Source organism: Myxine glutinosa, chromosome 6 (genome assembly GCF_964187855.1).
Source record: "Myxine glutinosa chromosome 6, kmMyxGlut1.1, whole genome shotgun sequence".
In the NCBI taxonomy this organism is placed as follows: domain Eukaryota; kingdom Metazoa; phylum Chordata; class Myxini; order Myxiniformes; family Myxinidae; genus Myxine; species Myxine glutinosa.
This window is the reverse complement of record NC_136266.1, coordinates 103,169,433-103,194,001: the sequence shown is the minus strand read 5'-3', so window position 1 is coordinate 103,194,001 and position 24,569 is coordinate 103,169,433. Positions and strand designations below refer to the sequence as shown.

Here is a 24,569-nt window from a genome sequence, read left to right as displayed (position 1 = left end):
TACCACTTGCCATCACCTTCGTCTTTCCGATATTCACCTTCAGACCTTTTGTCTCCATATATTCCTTCCACTTGTTCATCTTTTCCTTCAGTCCATCCATACTTTCCGCAAACAACACCAGATCAACTGCATACAACAACTCCCACGGTAAACCCTCCTTTACGTTCTGAGCCAGCACCTCCATCACAGCTACAAATAGTAGTGGACTTGGTACCGACCCCTGATGCACTCCCACCTTCACCTCAAACTCACCACTGTTCCCGTCCTTCGTCCCAACAGCTGTGCGCGCTCTTTTGTACATTGTCATCACTACTCTGATCAACCATTCCTCCACTCCTAACTTCCTCAATGCCCATGTCACTACTTCACGTGGAACCCTATCGAATGCTTTCTCCAGATCAACAAACCCAAGAAACAACTTCTTCCTCTTCTCCATATACTTCTCCTGCAACTGCCTCACAATAAAAAGCGCATGTCGTTCCTCTTCCTGGCATAAATCCAAACTGCATTTCGTCAATCTTCACTTTCTTCCTTATCCTCCTCTCCAACACCCTTTCCAATACCTTCATTCCATGCTCCAATAACTTTATCGCTCGATACGAGCCACAGTCCAGAGGGTCACCTTTCCCCTTGTATAGAGGGACGAGGGTACTCAGTTCCAAATCCACCGGAATGGACCCCAAACCAATATAAACATCATTAAAAGTAAATCATGACCTCGGCCAAAGTTCAAACGCCGTTTAATATCTACATGAGAGAATTCCACATAGCTATTTGGGCGGTGAAACTGAATACGCTAACAGATCGCTGTCTCCATCGATCTTGCCAAGGCCGTAACAGCTATCAGCTCAAAATCCTTTTAACTGTTGATTTGGAAGTTTTTACAATGAAGGAAAGATTAACAATGTTGTTAAAAGTTTATTTTGTGATTAATTGGAGTTATGTTGTTTGGAATGAAAAGAGATATCGAGTTCAAATGAATGACGACATGCCGTGATGGTTTCTACTTTCTGAACGTGAACTTCACGGATCGCCATATGCAGATTCGCCACGGTCCCACGATAGATGTTTCTATACATGAACGTAACCGTTTGTTTGCGAACGGGTATGTGTTTCATGGAAGTCCTTCAGGAACTTGCTGTCCATGTCCGACGTGCGACTGAAGGTGCTACAGGAATGTGGAATTTATTGGTTTCATACTTTAGCATTCGCCGTATCTGCATTGCCCGTTTGCTTCTGGCCTCCCACCCGTGCCTAGCACGGGTATCTCCCTAGCAAGTTAAATTCATTATCTACCTTACATGGTACATTTATAGACTCAACAAACCTAGGTTTATTTCAAATCATTCTTTATTGGAAAGAACAAGGCATTAGACGAGCTGAACATCATTCCAGCTTTACATGTTTGTCTCACATTTAGTTCTCACATCACAGTGACTTTAAGACAGGGGTTCCCAACCTTTTTTGTGTTATGGCCCCCTTGACTCCCAGAGCACATCCCCAGCACCCCCCTCCCTTTCGTGAGGGTCGAGCGGCGGAGCGCGTGTAAGCAGGCTAGGGAGTCTGGGGGCATGTGTTACGGATTCGTCACTTCCGGTGTTGTGGTTTTCATCCACTTGAAATATTTCTGATTCTATGTACTATTATCGTCTTCAAAAGGTTTATTGTTCATGAACTGTTTGCAAAGGATAAAAGCGTTAATGTTAAAAAGAGACAGGAAGCCGGAGGGAGAAAAGGGGGCGGAGCGAGTCGAGTCGGACAAGAAAGCCGAATTGCTCCGAGTTCTGAAGCGAACGTTGGCGAGCCAGAGTCACTAGCGAACTTTCGGGTTTCCAGGAGAGGAATTCCTATGACGGAGTTGTCATCGCTGTGACCGGTCAACCTGCATGTCAGGTTTTGCGATCGATTCAGGAGAGAATCATCGCCGTGCCGTGCGCCACGAGACCGGGTCGTCGGCCATTTTGACTCACGCAGGATTTGTGCTTCGCTCGCGGTTTCGTTTCTTTTCGACAATTCTCACCGCATTCAGACGTCGATCTGGGGCGTGTGTGCGACGCGGATTTTTGAAGGCTAATTCGTCCATACCCGAGGGTGTGATCTCTCGGTCACCTGTAGGGCACCGTTGGATTTCCCAGTCGCCTTGATAGTCAGGTTCACTATGTTTTTTCGTTCAAAATCATGGTAGATTAGCAAACCTATACATTTTTGGAAACGTTATTACATGGAAAATCTGAAAATCAATGTTTACATTTGCCAATTCCAACCAATTTGATTCGACCAATTCGACCAATCGACCAATTCCATTCGACCAATTCGACCATTCGACCAATCGCTTCGATCGACCATTCGACCATTCGACCAATTCGATCGATTTGATTCGATTCGATTCATCGAATTCGATTCGATAGACCATTCGACCGGCCGTAAAACCGTAATTGCATTGCATCCGGCCGTAAAACATTGCTTCAAAAAGGGGACCGAAAAACAACAACAACCACAGTTCCCGAAAAAGGCCAACCCCCGCTTGCGGGGAAAAATGGCCTCTAAAGGTGTTTTTTTTTTGGGTTTTTTTGACCATTCGACCAATTCGATTTGCCAATCAATTTGACCGACCTTTGCTTGTGTGGAACGGACTGTGAAAACGATGCAGACTATATTGTCGGATACGACACACAGGACAGTGATGACGAACTCTAAATGGCATATTCTGTAATCGTGTATGTTTGATGCCATTGACTGCCTGTGTATATTTTGTCATTGACTGCCTGTGCAGATGTGAAGTTATACTGACTGCATGTGTATATATGATTTTGCTGACTGCCTGTGTATGTTTGGTGATATGAATTATTGTGACACATTTTGATGTTATTAACTGCCTGTACAAAATGATAACATGTATTTGATTATGCAACTTATCGCGAATATAAAGACAGTATTTTGCAATTCAAAACCTTTGATTCGTGTCTTACCATTCCCCATAGCACTAATTTGATACTTTCATTGGATTCCTTGTCCCTGAAAATATAGGTTTAGTATATTTTTTAAAGTTTTTAGGGTAATTAGAGGCAGAAATAGAACAAAATATGTATTTTACAGTGGCTATTTTGAAAATCCAAAATGGCCGCCATAAAGGTATCTCTCCAAATGTAAACATTGATTTTTAGTTTCCTTATGCTATAACCTTTCCAAAAATGTATAGGTTTGCTAATCTACCATGATTTTGAACGAAATATAATTTATTGACATAGTGAACCTGACTATGAGGGCACCTTTGTACAGCTTCGGCTGTGTGACTGCCCTGGCCATCCGCACGGGATTCTGGTCATTTGGACATCGTTCTAGCGATCGCTGGAGTGAATCAACTTCGTCTGGGAGCCAGGAATAAGAGACATTGGGGAAAGTTCTTGTTACACTCACTTGGAGCACAGTGAGTTATATATTGCTAAACTGATGCTACCATCATAGGACATATTGATTGTACTCTTGAATACTATTGTTGTTGTACCGTTATTCTTGTGTGATCTCAATACAATATTTGTTTGTGAGTAACAATTGGGGTGGCTTCTGCATTGATCTTTGACACACAGAATAACACATTTTTCTGCCGTGACTCCTCTCGGGGCTCGGAGGTATTTTGTGCCTTTTTTGAATAGTATAAAATTCAGCAAACATAGTTTGAGCTCACCTGGTAGATAAAAAAAATGATGCCGTGACCAGGGAGTCGGGGAGGAGCACGTAACACATGTCCCCCAGAAAATTTTGATTTCTAGATGCTCTGTGGTACATTCTGAGGTGTTTTTTTCCTTTAATTGGCGATTTTGTTTGTATGAGAATTGGTAAATTATTACACAGAAAATGAGGAATTCCAAGTAGCCAACATGAACATTTAGTTCCATAGTTTTTTTCGGTTCCTTACTGGCTCCCAACTACATCGTTTTTGGAAGAAGCAAACAAAGCAACGTCGCTCGAATGATGCATGGTTGATATGAGATTTTAATATTATCAGTAGCAACACTATGGACAGCATAAAATAGAACTGTCACCCAAGAAAACAGTATGAAAAGGTTCCAAGTCAAGAATATGTGAAAACTAAAAACCTCTGTTGTGTCTGTATTTAACACAGTGTGTTATAATCTCACAAAAAGAAACTCAATTCGCCAACAACCCAGGTAATCAAAACTAGGGACGCGGTGCATGCGCCGTAAAAGTGAATTTAAAACCCAGTGGGATGGCTGAAATTGCATTTTAGCTACCAATTGGGGTATCCGTGGTTGAGTCACAGTCAAGGCACAGCGGAGGTCATCTTCCACGTGGAGCCGATTACGCTGTTTCGATTTGATATTCAACAGCGTGGAAAACCCATCTTCGCAGAGATACAGTCCCGTGATGACATTCTGGGGTTCTTAGAGACTTCTTTCAGCATCTTGCGGTCTGTTCTCAGGCTGAACTTGCTGGGGCGACCTGGCCTGAACAAGTTGGCAGTTGTTTGGAATCTTCTCCACTTGTAGATGATCTTCCGGACAGTCGAATGAGTGATTTCAAATTGTTTGGAGATCTTTTTAAATCCCTTCCCAGACTCGTAGGCATCTATAACCTTCTTTCTGAAGGCCTCAGAGAGCTCTTTTGATCTCGGCATGGTGACGCCGCACACTTCAACAACAAAGAGCAAACCAAACTAAATGTCTGAGGTTTAAATAAGACAGGTTCCTCCAAGATCCTCTCTAATGATGTTCTAATCATTTGCACCTGAGCTGCTGCACCTGATTCTAATTTTAGGTATTTGAAGTAGTGATAAATGTCAGGGTGTACTTACTTTTTCCACATGCAAAATTTGCATTTATGTTTATTTAGATTATACAATGGACTACAAAATGTAAATGTTTCATGATATTTGTTATATTATATCACCTTTATCTATCAATATTGTTGAAATGAAGATCAAATAGCTGTTGAAATATGTTGAAAAAGTCAAAACTTTACATGGGGTGTACTTACTTTTTCACGTGACTGTAGGTAGACGAGAATGGTTCAAATTACCCCAAGGCCCCCTGAGAAATACACCATGGCCCCCAGGTTGGGAACCACGGCTTTAAGAGTTACAAACAAGAAAGAGCAATCAGATTGCAGACCCTCTCAAGGACATGTTTTAGTGGTTTTTAAGGCTTTTGTGTTAAAACAAATATGGCGGCAAAAACACGTGACCGATGACGTCATTTTTTTTTTGCCACCAATTTATCCCTAGATGACGCTCAAGAAATTTCATCTTGATCGGATGAAGTTTTGTACTTGTCGCATTATGACGTCATAATGGAGGCACCTATGACATCATTAACACAAGTTATTCCCCATGGAGGGTTCTTTACAATGAGCCATGTCTCAATTTTTTTCTATGCAGCGCTTTTGGAGATATAGAGGTGCAAAGCTTTTCGGGGTTTCCAAGATGGCGCCTGTACCACGTGACAGATAACGTCATAATTATCATTAAAAAATTCTACTTGAGGAGGCGCACTTATGGTGAAAATTTCCTGTCAATCGGACCAACGGTTGCGGAGAAAGTCATATTTATTCTGTGTGGACAAACGGTCTCAAATGCAATACTCTCTCCTCTGGCAAGGGTAATTAATCATCGTTATTGTTACCTGGATTGCTCTGTCGATAACTCGTTGCGCCATTAATGGAACCACCATCTTGATCATAGCAATTTCGGGTGCTGCAACCTTTGGAGGAAAGTGCAACATGACATCAATATTCCCAAGGAATATTCCAGCAAAGTGAAATGCATCGAGACACATCAACAATAACTTATGATGCATTTCCAAGGTACCTTGTTTCCTACAGTGTCCATGAGTCGAGCCGTTTTCAGCACCAAGAGCCTCGCCTGTTCAATATCCGCTCGTGAAGCTGCAATGTCCGCTTGCACCGACCCCTGCTCAGCTAGAGGTTTACCAAAAGCTAGGCGGGTTTTTACCTGCAGAACAGCACGAGACCAAGGAGAAAGACAAGTGCAGAAATCAATGAACATCCCTGCAGAAAAAAAGGACAACACCTATGTTCTTCAATACACAAATATTTTGTACAATTACAACAGTAATATTTGGTCCGGGAAGTTACAATTTGCCATTCTAGTGGGAAGGCCTTTTATTTTACAATTACAATTTGCATTCTAGTGGGAAGGGAGGGCGGCACCCTGGAGCACAATAGGATACAAAGCCCATTTATATTCATATGGATTGGGTTTTTAATATGCTACAGTGTCCCTTGAGAAAGGAAACCATCTTGTGCTGGAACCACTCACCCGGCCCTTCATCAACTGCAAGGCCCGTTCAGCAGAACCAATTAGGCGCATGCAGTGGTGGACACGACCGGGTCCCAACCGGCCTTGTGCTATTTCAAAGCCCCTGCCAGTTCCCAGAAGAAGGTTTCCCAGTGGCACACGGACACCTTCAAACACCACGTCCCCATGGCCACCTACGCAAGATCAAACAACAGGCAGTAAACACATTCACAATTGCTTTACCCACATCAGTGTGTGTAATTCGATATATTATTAATGAATTACTTCAAGTGATAAATAAAGGATATCACCTGAAGGGAGGAGGTAACAATTCTGAAAGATTTGTAGGTCCAATGTGAGAACAATTGTGCAGTTGTTGATAAATAAGCCTAAATAACAAATCGCTTGTAAGTTCGACATGGTGTTATCCACATATTACAAACAGAAGGGAGATGACGAGAAGAGGGAAAGGGGATGTATGGAACAAACGTGGAGAGTCAACAATTCCACCAATTTGCATACATGTGTAGTCACATTATAGTACTTCAGATGTGAGGATAGAGAAGTTTTTTGATGTTTCATTGGCATTTTTTTTGTCTTGGATTGCTTGAGATGTTTGACCCACTTTATAATTTGTTGCACGTGCTATTTTGTGTCCTGTTGCATATCCATGTTAGTAAAATAAAGAATTGAATTTCACAAAAGATCCTGGATTTTACACAAAGTATTACAAACAAAGTATTACAGTATTACAAAGTTTTACAAACCTGCCTTAGCGACCACCTGTTCATAGCGGCCACTTAAATTTCCCCCGGAGAGAAAACATGTACCCCGAGTATCTCGGGACATGACGTCACTTCCCCGAAAATCAGTGGCTGTGTTTTTCTCGTTTAGTAGTCCTGTGTCATGACTCGTCTGTATGTCCAGGTGTATAAGATGTGAGTGGAAGCTCCATTATGAGCCGTAGATCATAAAAATTAAAAAATGAATAAAAACTGCCTTTTAGTGAACGGAACTTCCGAATTCCACGTTTCAGTGCATTTGCGCTTTGTCGTTCATCATTTCTGTGCGCTCATTACTATCTATCGTTTGCTCCGATTTGGATTGAGTTTTCAATCTTCAAATTCGACTCGGTTTTCAGTGTGATAACGAACTTCAAATTTGGTCTATTGAGATCTGAACTAATCACTCGAAAACATAATTAAAAGAGTAAACTAGAACAGCACTCAGTAGAGCACATACCTCTGCCAGGCTGAACAGTTTACGTTTTGTATCCACCGATAGGCCCGATCTGGATCCAGACCTGAAGCAAAATCTAATTGGCTTGTTCTTACTTGCTTGGTGGAGTGGGAGGAGGGAGTGGAAGAGGTGGGATGAGAGTTTGAAGGGTGGTGGGGTGGGAGTCTGATGGGAAGGTAGCAGTCCGGAGGGAGAGTGATGTGGTGTGAGAGGAGGCAGAAGACGGGGTGGGATGAGGGAAGGGAAGGTGTTGGAGGAGGGACCCTCTGTTGCCCGGCAACGCCATGTGCTTTTCCTCGTCCATAATAATAATAAAAGGCAGTGTGTGGGTGCATCAGTGTGTCAGTGTCTGCGTGTGTCTCCTCAATAACTCAAAAACCATGAAACCTAGCAGCCCCAAACTTTGCATTCATACTAATCAAACTCCAAGGAAGTGGATGAATGAAAACTGGGTGTTTGGGTGTGTTTAAACACCCCTTTTGAAGATCATTTAGGCGGTGCTAATCACAAAAAAAAGCCTTACCAAAATGGCGATGCACCATCTTGGTCAACCCTCTCACATCGCTGGGTTCTTCTGCCACCATTTTGTTTCGGCCTATTAAAACGTGCCTTGCCTTGGAAACACGATCGATTATTATCATTACATAATTTAAGCATATCATCAAAATCTGGATGCGGATATGAGGCTTGGATGCTGTAGACTCTCAAAATCTGGAGTGAAATCTGACAAAATTTACTATATCTAGCAATTGGTGAACACTGATTTTGCAAGCTTTACCCTGAAAAAAACTTCATATTACAGTAGACAGAGCTCACGTTTTGTGCGATATACTTCCATTGTATTAATAGTGCTGTCCACCCGGAAAACAAATTAATGCTGCTAAACTTAACCCGACTGTGCACGTACAGGTCTGGGAGGCCCTGGCAGCTTTTCGTTTTTGAATAACTTTATTATAAAAACGTCAATTTTTATGACCTTGCCTGTATGCTCCTAAAAAGTTCCAAGCACATCATCATCAAATGCCTGATCTTCACAAGTACGAATCACTAGCCAAACCAGCCGTTCCCAATCGACCGTTTCGTTGGAGCACTTGCTTGAGTGATTGAGCAACTTGGATGGCGCTCTACAAGCTTATTGGTAATGGAACTCCTCAGCTTCTTCCTCCTGATATATGACGTATATTTCCTTCCTTTAAAAAGTAGAAAGTACATTGATCGACGAGCAAAAGCAACCCCCCCCCCCCCCCCCCCCCCCCAGCCCACCTGCATGCGTTCAGGCCCGTGGTGTCATGCGTTGTGCAGTGTCTCACCCGCTAAATATGTGTTATGTTACTTTTTCCCCTTTGTGCGATCTGCTATCATTATACGACCCGTCACTTCCACATAAATTGATACATATAATAAACATAGGGGCAATACCCCTGGCACTCACCTGGTAGAATAAACAGTATACTGCACTGGCTAAAGGTATTTTAAACCAATTTCAATGGTTGCTAGAAGACAGGGCAGCATGGAGAATCATACTAACATAATCATAAGACTTGAAACAAACAAACAAACAAAAATACCTATTTTGGGCCCAACCCTCCTCCTTCCCCACCCCCCCCCCCCACCTCTGCCAACCCCATATACCTCCTCAGGCCCCAATTTTTCTAATGACGAACAAATATTGATGCATCATGGGTGATGAAGGTTGTGGTCCAGTTTCATCGAAATTGCGCATGTAATTTCTGAGAAGAAAACAAATATCTATTTCGGGGGGATCAAACCTGGATCCACTTTGACCCCCGGTAAACCGCCTTAAACCCCGATATTTTAAATGCCGTGAACAAACTTTAGTCACAACACAACAAATATAATTTATGCCAAGTTTGGTCCCAATCCCTTCAGCGGTTTCGGAGAAGAAGTTGAAAGTGTTTACAGACGGACTGGCGGACGGACGATGAGCCATCGCATAAGTTCCCCTGAACTTCGTTCCAGGCGAGCTAAAAATAACATCCATTCACATCATGCTTGGAGGTCCGCCATGTTAGTTTGAGCTATGAAAAGGATCACCTAATATTTTGTGCTCTGTGTGACTGTGCGACAATTTCCCACTTGAATTCCTCTTTTAAAGATGCCTGCCTGTTTCAAGGTAAACCTTTGGTCATTTTGATGTACATACTTTTATGTGTGTGTATGTATGTATTACTGCAATGAAACTTCGAACAGGCCGAGGTGCCTCAGTCACAAAAATCCACTCACAAGTCCTCATACAGGTGTGCCTCATACAGGTGTGTGTGTGTGTGTGTGTGTGTGTGTGTGTGTGTGTGTGTGTGTGTGTGTGTGTGTGTGTTCATCAAGCATAACATAAAATTTTCTTTGCTAACCCCACCCCGTGCTATATATCGATTTGGCCCATTCTCTCAATGGTGAAGAATCACTTAAAAAATTATGGTATCTGGAACAACATTCACCAAAAACGAATCAATTCGTCATTGTCACGCACCCAACCTGTCCACAAAGTTTCGTTCGAATCCGTCCACAACTTTTTGAGATATCTTGCTCACAGACAGACACACAGACAAACAGAGTAAATGATGAATATCCACTATTACTTATATTCTCACTGTCTTGTGGGGTTGGCTGTGGAAAAGTTTTTGGCCCAAGTCTTTCATGAATCGGCTGGTGAGGAATGCATGCGAAAAAAAAAATACGATTTTTTGATTGTGTATGAAATTAACCAATAAATTAATGCTGAATGACTCGAATGTAATAAGGAGTAGAGGGAAAATTGCTCAAGTTGCCCCATTACTTATTGCTCAAGTCTTAATGTGAATAGCAGTGCATCCTAATGATTGGCATTTTATTTGGTCAATTGTCTCCATAATTTGGAAGCTAAACATAAACGTTTACAAAATTCAAAACGACTTCAAAATAAAAATGAACATGTAAGAAAGTATGTCATCAATTGAGACCTTGTTGCTGATAACCTACCAGGAGGATCACTGAAACCAAAGACCGAGAGTGGTCGAAGAATGCGTACACCAGTAGAGGCCATGGGCACGAGAAGCATGCTCTGCTGCTTGTGCCGAGGTGCCGATGGGTCCGTCTTGCCCATGAAGATGCAGATCTCGCAGCGTGGGTGGAGGACACCTGAAACAGCATAATCTTCAGAGGTTCATATTCAGAGGTTCAGGTTCACAATCTTCAGAGGTTCTATAGATGGTTCAACATAGGTTCATATTTATTTTGCACAAATCTAGAACTACTTTCATTCATAAACATTCACAAACCAGGAGATTGCAGTTGGAGGATTTACATAAAAGTACATTCTTCAGGCTTGATCGTCACAATTCTTCAGAGCTTCTTTCACCATCTGATTATGTGTGTGGTTTATCGGGTGGGGAAAATTTCACTGCACAATATATTTGCACGTGGTGTGCACGCACACTACTAGGTGCCATGGGAAAACGTGAAAGGCCACTGTGTCATATGTACATTTTACAAAGGCAAACCATCACGTTTTCATGCTGTGCCATGTAGATATGCATTTTTAGGCAACTATAGATCAGATAGAATGCCACATTGATGTCCTGTGAGCATAGGTTCCCCAAAGAGCTCCCCCCACCTCTTCCTCTCTTTTTATGATCATAATCACTCCAAATTTCTGCGATATAAGCAAGTCCACGGCATTGTGTGTGCCTGAGATGGCCCATAAGGAGTGCAAATTATTTGTTCTCATTGAGCGAACAGCGGTGGCAGTGTGGCCAGTTACTGTTTGGCAGTAAGCGCCGAGGTAAGATGAGCAGTGCTACTCTGCAAGCAAGCCAGCAGGTGATTCATCATCATCGGTGCAAAGAGAGAAAAGGGTCAGGGCACTGCGGATGCACCAGGGAGGAATGAGGCAGACACCGTCTGTGTGCCAGCTATTCCATATTGTGCTTTTAATTATTTATATTCTCATTGTAATAAAAAAAACTGTCATAATTTGATTGTTAGCAAGGGGACGTTTTCTCTAGCCATCATTCCTGCCAATAAAGCAGAATCCATCACTTTAGCGCTGGAGGAAATGCATGGTTTGATTTAAGGCGATCACCGTTTGGCTATTCCGAGCCATGCCGATGTATACGGAGTGATGTGAGCGAGTGACAGCCATGACCTGCCCACCATCCCACTCTTTCCCCCATGCGCACGACATTATATTGTTACAGCCATTGGGTCTACCAGGAGTAAGATAGCACAGATATTCCATTAAGAAATGTATAGGATAAGTGTTTGGTTTCTGTGTGAAATGATAGCACGCGTGCCGGAGTGTTTTCATAGAATCCAAGGTGCCTCCACCATTATGTATGTGTCGAGCCCCCACCATTCCCACACCTTAATTCTCTAAATCACTCCCCTTTGGAATCTGCCTTTATGTGCTATTAATTTTCTCGCCTTCTCGAGCACCGAATGGTCCTACCGAACAGCCTGAAGAGCATGGGAAGGTGGGGGCTCACCACCATTAATGGGGGACAAGAACCATCTCAAAATTGGGTCTGGCTCACTGAAGTGTATTGGGGCAGAGCGCAGAGCACCTTGAAATTTTATAGTGTGCTTTGGCTTCAGTCTTCGTGTGAAAATAAGTTGAACGGCTTGCTCAGCAGGGTTGCGGTGAGTGGTTCTCAAGAGGCATGCCAAAGTGAAAAAGAAGCATCAGTGTTGCAAGGGAGAAAACAGACCAGAATGACGACCAATCAGCTCATGCTATATATCGTTTTTGATCCCATATCTCAATGGTAAAGGATCACTTTTAAAATCCCAATATCCCAATCCGGATCTTCACCAAAATCAAATCAATTTGTCCTCGTCGCATACCCAACCTATCCACCACATTTCGTCCAAATCTGTCCATATCTTTTTTGAAATGTCCTGCTCACAAACAGGGGTTAATACATAACATCGATCCACCTTTGGTGGTGGAGGTAACGAGAACAATCTGGTTAAGCTTATCCACCATAAAGGATCACAAAGTGCTGATATTTTGAGGTAAGAAGAATAGTGCATTACCTGAAGTAAACCATTTCCTGCCGTTGATGACGTAACAATCTTCCTTCTCCGCAATGATGGCCTCAATGTTCGTAGCATCAGAAGAAGCCACCTGGAAGGAAGGATAAACGGTATTACCACTCCAAGGTTCACCAGCACTGGGGAAATTGACTTTGCAGTCTGTTATTAAAGGCATAGCATTACCCTTTCTACAGAACCACCTTCCAGAGGCTGTTCTGTCTCTCATTCTTCCATCCAGGACTTCAAGTAAGCAGTGCAGCACCATCTCGTCATCCCCAATCTGGACCACAATCTTTATTACCCCACTAACCTTTCCTTACTCGACCATTTTACTTGATAATTTCAGTTTCGTTCTCTCTCCTCAATTTCTCAATCTCAATTCTATTCAAAGATCAATCTCAATTCGTTCTCTTTCTCTCTTTTTTCTCTTTTTCTTTTTCTTTTCTCTCCTCTCTCTCTCTCTCTCTCTCTCTCTCTCTCTCTCTCTCTCTCTCTCTCTCTCTCTCTCTCTCTCTCTCTCTCTCTCTCTCTCTCTCTCTCTCTCTCTCTCTCTCTCTCTCTCTCTCTCTCTCTCTCTCTCTCTCTCTCTCTCTCTCTCTCTCTCTCTCTCTCCTCTCTCTCTCTCTCTCTCTCTCTCCTCTCTCTCTCTCTCTCTCTCTCTCTCTCTCCTCTCTCTCTCTCTCTCTCTCTCTCTATATATTTGTCCCCACTATCAGTTATACTTTGTTCCTCCATGAGCTTCGCTACTGCAACACAAATAATAAAGCCAGAGGAGATATTAGCAAGGTGCTTCACACCCAAGCCTCCTTGGGGAAGTCTTCAATCATATGAAAATACTTACCAGTAACATCCTTGTAGTGAAATTATACCAAGGTGAACCCAGGGGTGCTCTCTACGGAAGGGGGGCGTCTATAAGACCCGGGACAACCGGGGCGCGCAGACACTTCAGCGGAACTCACTGTGACATTATCCAGTAGTTTGAATGGTATGTACGCCCCAAATGCTGCGCTGACAATGCGCTGCGCTAACCATTGTTATATTGAATCAACCATTGCTGCTCATGAAATGCTCTGATTTAATGCCTGTTGCATGCATGTATTCTTACAGGATGTACTACAGATCTAAATGATATTAAACCTACCCAGAGGTCAAGTCGTGTCTGAGCTTGATTTTCACGACATTTAATATCATTTAGATCGCCGGAATGGCTGACCACAAGATGATCGTGGTACCGATTCTCGGAGCCGACCCTCAAGCTGAGGGATCTGCATCGGAGTTTGCTCATTGGCTCAACACGCTGCAGAATTACTTTGCGGCTCACGAGACAGAGCCCACCGCTGCGATAAAGCTGTCCGTGTTACAGTCCAAGGTCCATCACACTGTTTTCAAGAACATTTCTCGATTTGGGACGTACGCTACGGCCCTAGCCGAGCTGAAGCGCCTCTACGTAAAGACACGGAGCGCTGTGCACGGCCGGCATCAACTCTCTCAGCGGCGACAGCAACCGTCTGAATCGATCGATCGCTTCGCGCAGGAGTTGCGCTACCTATTGGCAGACTGCGTGCAGGACGTCCGGACCCACGAGCAAGTGCAGGACGATTTGCTCCGAGATTCATTCATCTCCGGAATTAGTTCTGGAGTCTTGCGGCTCCGTCTCTTGGAGGTCGCGGAGCTGACATTTACAGAAGCACTACGGCTGGCACGCGTATACACAGATGCCCGAGAACAATTGACCGCATATGATCACCCACGAGTCGTGGCGGGGACCTCGCAACTCGCGCGACCTGAGAGGGCTACCGTCGAGGATATGGAGGAGGACCCGACCACCACGACGGCCGAGTCTCTGGGAGCTCCGGAAGCGGACTCCGCTTCCGGCCTCACTGCTGCCGCCGCTGCCCGGCCACGGCCTGACCGGTATGCAAAATGTTATTTTTGTGGAAATCGGCAGCATCCTCGCTCTGAATGCCCGGCCCGAGAGGCGACATGTCACCTGTGCTCCACCAAGGGCCATTTTGCAAAGGTCTGCAGAAAGGCCGCTCGGGGCACGCATTCCCGAGCGACCTTGAATGGGCTCATCGCGGAGCCAACGGATCGAGCGCCGGACGGGGCGCCTCGCTCTGCTTTGAAGAGCCGCTCTCCTCCTCGCGGGCCTCTGGCTACCCGCCTGACCTTGGTGAGATACATCGGGCCGCCGAAACAAATGGCGCGAACGCGACCGGTCACAGCGCGTCCGACCTTGACTGGCGTTCAAACGCCTACTTCAAACAAGCGACATGCTCCTGCTTTGGAAATTCCTCTCGAAGTGCGGCAAACGCAGCACGTGTCACGAGCCCCATCTGACGGCAGCTTTTGCGAATTACATGCACCCACTTTGGCATGCGAATCTGCAGACGGCAGAAATCTTTCTCACGTGGCTCGAGCGCCATCTGGCGGCTGCTCTTACGACCAACCCACACCCGCTCTGGCAAATGACTGCAGACGGCAGAGACCTTTCTCACGTGGCTCGAGCGCCATCTGGCGGCTGCTCTTACGACCAACCCACACCCACTCTGGCAAATGAAACTGCTGATGAGCCAACTGACTTCAATGCTCCTGCTGAGGCCCAACCTGCCAACGCTGCCCGAAGGATTGCAGCCGGCGTGGGATCCACCCGCGAGGCGCGATCTTCTCGCCCGGCCGGAACTATACCTGCCGGGTCTGCCGGCCTAGCACAGGCCTTCATTCCGCTCACGGTCGCGGGCGTTTTTGCGCAAGCTTTGATTGACACGGGGTCCACGGATAGTTTTATTGATCAGCGACTCGTGCATCAACATGGGTGGCCGGTTCTCGGGACAACCCGCCGGATCTTCATGGCCTCTCAGGGACTTCGGTTGAGCACAAAAGGGGCGTGTCGATTGAAACTTGTGATAAACGGACGCACGTTCCCGGACGTGTATCTCATGGTATTACCGGCCTTATGCGCTGACGTTCTGTTAGGAATTGATTTCCTTAAGCGGCATGGACGTTTGGAAATAGACTTCGGAGGGCCGGACACGCTCGCTGTGTGCGCCCTCGCTCAAATGGACATGGAGCCACTCTCACTGTTCCCCAACCTGACCACTGATTGTACCCCTGTAGCCGTCAAATCGCGGCACTACTCTCGCGCGGACGCGCAATTCATTGCGGAAGAAACGGCCCTGCTCTTGAAGGACGGTATCATAGAACACAGTAGGTCACCGTGGCGGGCTCAAGTCTTAGTGGTGCGGAGTGAGGCCCACCGCCGGCGTATGGCAATCGACTATTCGCAGACGATTAATCGTTTTACACAGCTGGATGCCTACCCCTTACCGGGGATGGACGCCCTGGTACGCCAGGTGGCCCTGTATTCCGTTTATAGCACTCTCGATCTGCGTAGTGCGTATCATCAAGTCCCCATCTCTAGGGCTGATCGTGTCTTTACAGCCTTTGAATCGGGTCAGCGGTTGTACCAGTTCACGAGACTTCCCTTTGGGGTAACGAACGGCGTCACTTGTTTTCAGAGAGCTATGGATGACCTCGTTGCGAAGGGGAATTTGACCGATGTCTTTGTCTATCTGGACAATCTTACGGTTTGTGGGTATGACCAGGAGCATCACGACGCTAATCTGAAACGCTTCCTCGAGGTCGCGCGGAAATATCGCTTAACCATGAATGCGGCGAAGTGTCAATACTCTCTACGCACGGTAGACCTTTTGGGGTACACCGTGACCCATGGCTCCATCTCTCCGGATAAGGAGCATCTGCGCCCTTTGCTGGATATGGCTCCGCCTAGCGATCGGGCTTCGCTGAAACACGCTCTAGGGCTGTTCGCCCACTACTCAAAGTGGGTGCAAAATTTCTCCGCAAAGCTCCGCCCCCTCGTGGCCTGCGACACTTTCCCCATGGGCCCGGCCGCCCTGGCGGCCTTCGAGGGCCTTAAAGTCGACATTGCTGGCGCTGCTGTCGCGACGATTGACGAGAGTGCCTCTTTCGTTTTGGAGAGTGATGCCTCGGATCATGCGATAGCGGCGACTCTCTCCCAAGGAGGTCGCCCTGTGGCTTTCTTCTCGCGGACTCTCACCTCCGCCGAGCGGAGGCATTCGTCTGTCGAAAAGGAAGCGTACGCGATCGTCGAATCAATTCGGCGATGGCGTCCGTATCTGCTTGGGCGGAGTTTCCAAATCATCACGGACCAACAGAGTGTTGCGTTTATGTACGACACCTTACATGCTCAGCGCATTAAGAATGAGAAAATCACCCGTTGGCGTATCGAACTCGCCGACTTCTGCTACACCATCAAATACCGCCCGGGGAAGGATAACCTGGTCGCTGACGCCTTATCGAGGCCGGCCACTTGCGCGGGGGTTGTAACTTTGGAGGGGCTGCGCACTTTGCACAGCACTATGTGTCATCCCGGGGTAACGCGCTTCGCGCATTTTGTGCGCGCGGGCAATCTGCCGTACTCGATGGAGGACATCCGCCGCATCTGCCGTGATTGCGCGATCTGTGCGGAACTCAAACCGCGTTTTTATAGCCCCCCTCTGGGGACACTCGTTAGGGCTACTAGACCGTGGGAGCGCTTGGCGATGGACTTCAAAGGGCCGCTGCCGATGTCGAGCAACTCTCGCTATCTGCTCACTATCGTCGATGAGTATTCCCGATTCCCCTTTGCTTACACGTGCGGGGATATGTCGGCTGCCACGGTTATTCGGTGCCTGCAGAATTTGTTTTCTATGTTCGAGTATCCGGCCTACGTGCATACCGATCGGGGTGCGGTGTTCCTGTCCCAGGAGGTGAGGGGCTACTTGCTCCAGCATAATGTCGCTTCGAGCTACACCACCCCGTACCAGCCCCAAGCGAATGGACAGATCGAACGCTTTAATGGGATTATATGGCGGGCCGTCATGCTAAGCCTTCGGACCCTCGGCCGAGGCCTCGATAAATGGGCGTGGTCACTACCTGCCGCTCTAAACTCGATCCGGGCTCTCCTATGTACTGCCACCAACCAGACTCCTCACGAACGACTGTTCCACCACCCTAGAAGCTCCGGCAGTATCCAATCTTTACCCAGCTGGCTCGCTGAACCGGGGCCCGCCTATCTCAAACGAGCGGTTCGCGCTAGCAAGTACGACCCCCTTGTTGACAAGGTGCAGGTCCTCCAGGCTAATCCCGAGCATGGTCGCGTGTTAACGGCGGATGGCCGCGAGTCTACTGTCTCCGTACGCCATCTCGCCCCATGTGGGGACGACGACAGGGATATCGACGAACCCGTCTACGAGTCTATGGACTCTATCGAAGCTTCCCCTATGGAACTACCACTGTTACTCCCGTCGTCCCCCGCTCCCGTGCCCGAAGGCGCAGGGGCGCCCCCTCCGACTCCAACCTCCGGCGGCTATTCCGACGCGGGGGACTCCGGGCTAGGGGACGCCGTGCCCGGTGGATTCCGAACACGAACTGGCAGGGAGGTTCGCCGCCCCGACCGCTACGGGTGGACCGACTGACGTGGATTGACGTGACCCATTCGTTTATTGCTGATGCTTGCTTGCAACCTGCCGAGCGGCAGTATAGTTCTAACGGCGGGGAGAATGTAGTGAAATTATACCAAGGTGAACCCAGGGGTGCTCGCTACGGAAGGGGGGCGTCTATAAGACCCGGGACAACCGGGGCGCGCAGACACTTCAGCGGAACTCACTGTGACATTATCCAGTAGTTTGAATGGTATGTACGCCCCAAATGCTGCGCTGACAATGTGCTGCGCTAACCATTGTTATATTGAATCAACCATTGCTGCTCATGAAATGCTCTGATTTAATGCCTGTTGCATGCATGTATTCTTACAGGATGTACTACAGATCTAAATGATATTAAACCTACCCAGAGGTCAAGTCGTGTCTGAGCTTGATTTTCACGACAATCCTGTTTAATAATTTCAATATAACACTTGGTACAATAAAATATATATATACACAAATTGCATTCAAGGGCATGGGAGGAGTTATGTCCATAAAAAGGCATGTTCTATAAGGAAAATGACCCAATCAAATATGGCATTTATGACGGATCAAAGGAAACTCATTACTATTCTCTATCCTCCATATTAATGGTACAGAGAAGTTACCATTGTAAGGTAGAACATCACATGTATAACTACATGGTATTCATCGAATACTTACCATGCATGCGCAGTAGGGTGGCCCTCAAACGGGGTGAAAATTTTAAAATGTTAATGTGACTGTTCTCATGGCCTACTTGTGATCCATTTGGGATGGAAACACTGCAGTCAAAATTTCATACAAGTCTGTTTATATTTAGAGGTAGTCCAGGCACCTTCAGGAATAAAGATTTTATATGTAGAGAAAAAAAAAAAAAACTACTGTACAAATACACTTCTTAAAGTTCATTTCATTTCTCATTCCTGATGTTATTATATTTCCTGATGTTATTATATTAGTTTCTAGTCAAGGAAGGTTCTCACCAACATAAGTCATATCATTGCTGCCTGATTTTAGCCAATGTTGCTTTCCGACAGTCGGGATAAGTACGGCGGTGTTCAGACACGACCTGAAGTAAGAATTGGAGTTGCTCCTCATCCTTGGTAAGGAGCCGGTTGTAACTTTTCATGAGGGCCACACCTCGTTCAGCGTGGTCATTTACGACCTTCAACTCCCTGATCTGTTCCACAGCAGCTCTGTAGCCTTCATGGTCACCCCATGTGCTTGGATCCACAGTTAAAAAGTCTGACGAGATTTTCAACTTTTCGAATAATGTTTTTGTGTGTGGCGACACAAATTCTTCAATTCCCTTCTCGCTTAAGGCTTTCATGTCAGGCCGTGGCATCTTTGATGGTTTTTCATCTAATGGACGCTCGCCTTTCAGTGCTTCCACCATCAGTTGTTTAGTAGCGATAGGCACTAGTTTGTCGAAGAAGGCTAACCCCACCAGCTCTTCTGACAAGTACCACAGATGGTTCCTCAACTTCTCACTGGTGGCTGTTGAGATTGCACAACTTGCAGTCTTGTAAGAGATCAAGGTCTTCATCAGCAGCAGATCATTCATTGGAGCTTCAGCTGCACTTGGAGCTTTCATCCAGGCTTGCAAATACACTTCAGAAACAAACAGACAAATTTCTCGTAGGCCATTCCTCTCTCGTGCCGTCAGCTTGAACTGTTGGTGGAAAAGCCAGATTTTGAGACTGTAGATGGCCTTCGACATCCATCTTGCATGGTGAATTGCACCAGGAGCACGGAAATGAATGCCACGAGCAGGAACTCCTCCAAGAAACAAAATGGTCAGTTCCAGAAGTTCTTTATAATCATCCCGTGGCTGATTGAGGTCAAGCTGCTTCTTTGCAAAATCGATAACTTTATCAGTCACAGGGAGAATGCAGTCTGGTCAATAGAGTCCCACTTTGATTGGAATCTCTTAAACAGAATAACTTCCGGTCCAGAGGTGCTCCCCATGACTGCTTTACATACTGCAGCAGGCAGCAGCTCCATAATGTGGTGACGACATGCAAAGTACAGCAAGTCACCACCAATTTTTTGTTCCAACAGAACACATGCCCCATTTCTGTGTCCTGTGTTCGTAGCAGTTGTGATACATACTGTATTATCTGTGATATGTGTTTTTAGTGTTACATGACCTCAATCACATGGCCTATAGGAGGACATGTTAAAGGGTGCTGGACTACCTCTAAATATTTATGAATTTAGCTGACATTTGGCCTGGTTTGTTTTTCGGGCAAATGGACCAGTTGTTGAGGGTGAGAGCTTAACATTTCAAAATTTCTAAAATAAGGGCCACCCTGATGCGCAGTCAACTTGGTGTGAGCCAACTCTTCCGTTTTTGAACGTTTCTTTTTTTGGGGATCCAATATGGCTGCCACACCACGTGAGCGATGACATCATAAAATTATATTCTCCAATATATTTGTTGCATATATCATGCTCAATAAATTTCAAACTGATCAGACTAAGCATTGTCCCTGTTGAATGACATCATAATTCATCATCATAATTATGGCACCAATGACGTCATCGTTTTCAACACCTATTCCCCATATGGAGTTATTTAAAATGAGCCATGTTTCAATTTTTTCCATAGAGCGGTTTTGGAGATATAGAGGTGCAACGTTTTTCGGTTTTTCCAAGATGGCGCCTGTAACACATGACCTATGATGTCATGATTATCATTAAAATATTCTAAAGGAGGAGGCGCTCCTATGGTGAAAATGTCGTGTCCATCAGACCAACAGTTGCTGAAAAAATATTAATAATGATCAGATGGATAAGTGTTGTATTTGTCGAGTTATGACGTCATAACGAAGGCACCGATGACATCATCATTAACATATCTTATTCCCCATGGGGAGTAGTTGGCAATGAGCCAGGTCTCAATTTTTTCGATTGAGTGGTTTCAGAGATATAGAGGTGCAAAGTTTTTCAAAGATGGCACCTGTACCACGTGGCCTATGACGTCATAATAATCATTAAAATATTATACAGGAGGCCCTCCTATGGTGAAAATTTCGTGTCAATCGGACCAAGAATTGCAGTGAAAAAAATTCATACTGATCAAATCAAACATTGTACTTGTCGAATTATGACGTCATAATTAAGGTGCCGATGACATCATCAACATATCTTATTCCCCATGGGGAGTACTTGACAATGAGCCATGTTTCCATTTTTTCCATTGAGCGGTTTGGGAGATAGAGGTGTAACGTTTTTCCAAGATGGCGTCCATACCACGTGACCTATGATGTCATAATTCTGAATAAAAAATTTCTGCAGGCGGAGGCGCTCCTATGGTAACATTTCATGTCAATCGGACCAGCGGTTGCCGAGAAAATGAATTTTAAAAATGCAGACACGGCACACGTACGGCACACGATTGCTTACCCCTGCTTTTCGCTTCATGAGCGCAGGGCAACGACAACAGCACTTGGTGGAACATATACCTTCACCAGGCTGAACAGTTTACGTTTTGTATCCCACTGATAGGCCGGATCTGGATTCGGACCTGAACCAAAATCTAATTGGCTTGTTCCTGTCACCTAACCAACTCATCCACCAGGTTTTGTCAAAATTGTCCACAACTTTTTGAAACTATCCAGGATGTCGTTTTTGGCACCATCTGTCAATGGTGAAGAATCACTTTTTTAAAAAGTCCTCGTATTCGTATCTGGATCTTCACCAAAATCTTACTATAATTCACCAAATGTCCGTCCATCTGTCCGTTCGAAGGTACCGCAAAAACGGCTGAACCAATCGCAACGATATTTTGGATGGGTAATCCTAGGATCCCCTGGAGTAAAATAGGCTGTATTGTTTTTCCAATTTTTCCAAGTTTTCCAATTTTCCAGTTTTTCCAAACACGATGGAATAATATTTACCTATATGAACAGTGATGTGGCTTTTGTTGAAATTCTACAAATACTGTTTATTCTACGTACCAGGAGAGAGTAGATCGACTCCTGACGAACTCTTCCTCTATAAACGTGCGGCTCTGAAGTAACACGGCAGCGTGTGCAAAGCGACTGAGAAACAGGTGTAGCGGCCGCTTCCATGTTAGATTCGGCGCGCACTCTTCACACATAAACGTGTGACTGAGAAAGACGTGTAGCGGCCGCCTCAGTTTTGCAGAATTCAATCTTTCTTCAAAATGGGCGCCATGTACTGTTTAGATTTTGTTGATTTGCGTGTGATATGATTCAACGGATGTTTATGTGAATCGTTTAAAATAAAAAAGCCTTCAATTTCTGATATTTTGCCTTTTCATTTGGGCTTCCCAATTGAAGCCCCGCCCTTAGGGCGGGTACCGTTGCCAGTCTAATTAATTTGTCGTTATCGCACTCACAACCTGTCCACAAAGTTAAGTCCGAATCCGCCCATAACTTTTTGAGATATCTTGCTTACAGACAGACAGACATACATAGTCAAACAGGGGTGAAAACATAACAATCTTAGGTGGGGGAGGTAACTAACTGCACAGCTCAAAAAGTCAATGTCCTACAAGTAACATGTACAAGCTCCTCTGCGATTCTTCAATTAGCAACAACAAAAAAGTACAATTACAAATGAATAATCATTGTCTTTACAACCGGATGTCCTAATTTGTCATTCACCTGTGGCTCTGTCATGGCAAAACATGAGCGTATGTCTCCATCAAGCAGACGGAGCAGCCATTGTGCCTTTTGACTCTCCGTGCCATATCTCAGCAGCACCTCCATGTTTCCGGTGTCAGGTGGTGAGCAATTAAACACCTGGACAAGAAACAATATTTCATTTGTACATCCTTTGAGCCGCATGACTGTGTGCGTTCATTGCATGCTTGGCTCGCTATCAAAACAGTTGGGAGAAAAATGTACATTCCATCCCACTATTGACCCACAGGTTATTTACAGCACTTTATGACCATTTGGCCAGCAAGGACCATGATGTTCCCAGACCATCTTTCAATAATAGCCAAAAAGAAAACTTGGATGAGATCGTTTTAGGCCAAAACTGGCAATATAAGAAAGAAGTATCTATATAATAATAGCGTAAGAACTCGACTTTGTTATCCCTTTTACGCCGCACCCAGTGACGCGATGCCCACGGCACTAATGGATTTACGATCTACGAACCGCGCTCTTTGTTTATCACGTACAGCCATACTCGAAAAATCTGAATTAGCCGACGTTGGGGCCCAAAAGCATCTGATTAACTGCCGATACGACGCCATCTTACGACGCCATCGTATTGGCGTCTGCTGGGCGAAGGCGAAGCGAGCCGTCCGCTGATTGGACAGTCGAGTGGTGTGAACATGGGTGGTGTGAACCAAATGGTCTTTTTATTCCCTTGAACATTTTAAATTAGGATATATAAGGAAACGTCTTTATCGTCATTTTAATAAAGTTAAATGGAGTGACGTTGCGATACTCGGGGTGCGTTGCATAAATCCTCGTAACTCAGAGGTGTAGCAGGTGGCAAAACGTAAGGAAGCTTAAAGATAACGAGCTGAAACAGACGAACGATATGTCAATCCCTTTCTACATCGAACGGCAATAAAAGTATGAGAGCAGGAAGGCATGGCCTGAGCACTTCGAGCAGAGAGGACTGATTGGACTTAACTTAAAGAGAAAAAATTGGAGCTTAACGGAAGAAGAAGATCCCATGAGCGCACCCCTATGCCATCCATAATGGTACACTCTATCCATACACCACATCCTCCCTTCCGTGGATGTTCCACGGGTTTCGGCTAGTAAATAATATTCCTTGGAAAAACAAAAAACAAAAACAAGACTAAAAGTCTAACAGCAGCATAGCTGGGCTTGTAAAATATTATAAACCACAAACACATATGATTAGCTTTTTAAACAGTCACTAATGCTCCTTATAACATTAAACAAAGAAATTTGGAGGAATCCCGACATCCATGAGGTACGTTTTACTTACAGAACTGAGCGAAGATCTACTGTAATCTTTATACCTCACAATGGGTTGGAGGTGTGCTCATTTACCAAGCAGCTAGCTAGCGCTTGCCAAGCCAGCTGTTCCTTAAGGGGTTTGAATGGAGTGCTTGCTCGAATGCTTAAACCACTAGGCGATCTCTCCACAAGAAACTTGGTAAATGAACACACCCAGTGTTCTTGAGACCCGACCATAGATCTACTGTAATCTATATACCCCAAAGAGGAATTATCCTTTCTGCAGCTCCCGTAGTGAGCGGGTGTCGGCCTACAAGTAAATTAAAATGTCGCTCGGTGGAGTCAGCCGTCGTAATGACATCATAAACGTAATGACATAACGGACACAAAACTGCCGCGACTTTAATATGTAGGTGGTGATATATTTTAACTTCCAGTATGTTTGCAGTCACTACGAAGGGATTAGTGTTACGATTAGATTTACTATAATTAGAAAATGTATTTCGAAAATGATATTACCATAAAAAAACCGAGGCTAATTCCTTACTTCTGCAATTATTAATATTAGTGCCGAACACCGCTCATCACCGAGTAATGAACCATACACCGCTTCAACCG

At 45.2% G+C, this 24,569-nt stretch overlaps 2 protein-coding genes across 6 annotated transcripts in view; one reads left to right on the top strand and one right to left on the bottom strand.

The window, feature by feature from the left end:
* Window positions 1–24,569, top strand: part of RPH3AL (rabphilin 3A like (without C2 domains)) — a 791,901-nt gene that overhangs the window by 90,993 nt on the left and 676,339 nt on the right. The window lies entirely within an intron of this gene.
* Window positions 1–24,569, bottom strand: part of ACAD10 (acyl-CoA dehydrogenase family member 10) — a 55,221-nt gene that overhangs the window by 6,945 nt on the left and 23,707 nt on the right. For 4 of the 5 annotated variants that reach the window (XM_078780229.1, XM_078780228.1, XM_068120702.2 and 1 more), the window contains exons 12-17: window positions 22,668–22,805; window positions 12,545–12,635; window positions 10,490–10,648; window positions 6,296–6,468; window positions 5,825–5,968; window positions 5,640–5,717 (exon numbers count right to left, since the gene is read on the bottom strand). In XM_078780229.1, the coding sequence (XP_078636355.1) occupies window positions 5,640–5,717; window positions 5,825–5,968; window positions 6,296–6,468; window positions 10,490–10,648; window positions 12,545–12,635; window positions 22,668–22,805 (783 nt within the window). Of the gene's footprint in view, window positions 1–3,241; window positions 3,369–5,639; window positions 5,718–5,824; window positions 5,969–6,295; window positions 6,469–10,489; window positions 10,649–12,544; window positions 12,636–22,667; window positions 22,806–24,569 lie in introns of those variants that run through there. The other variant, XM_068120704.2, reaches the window with a different exon arrangement.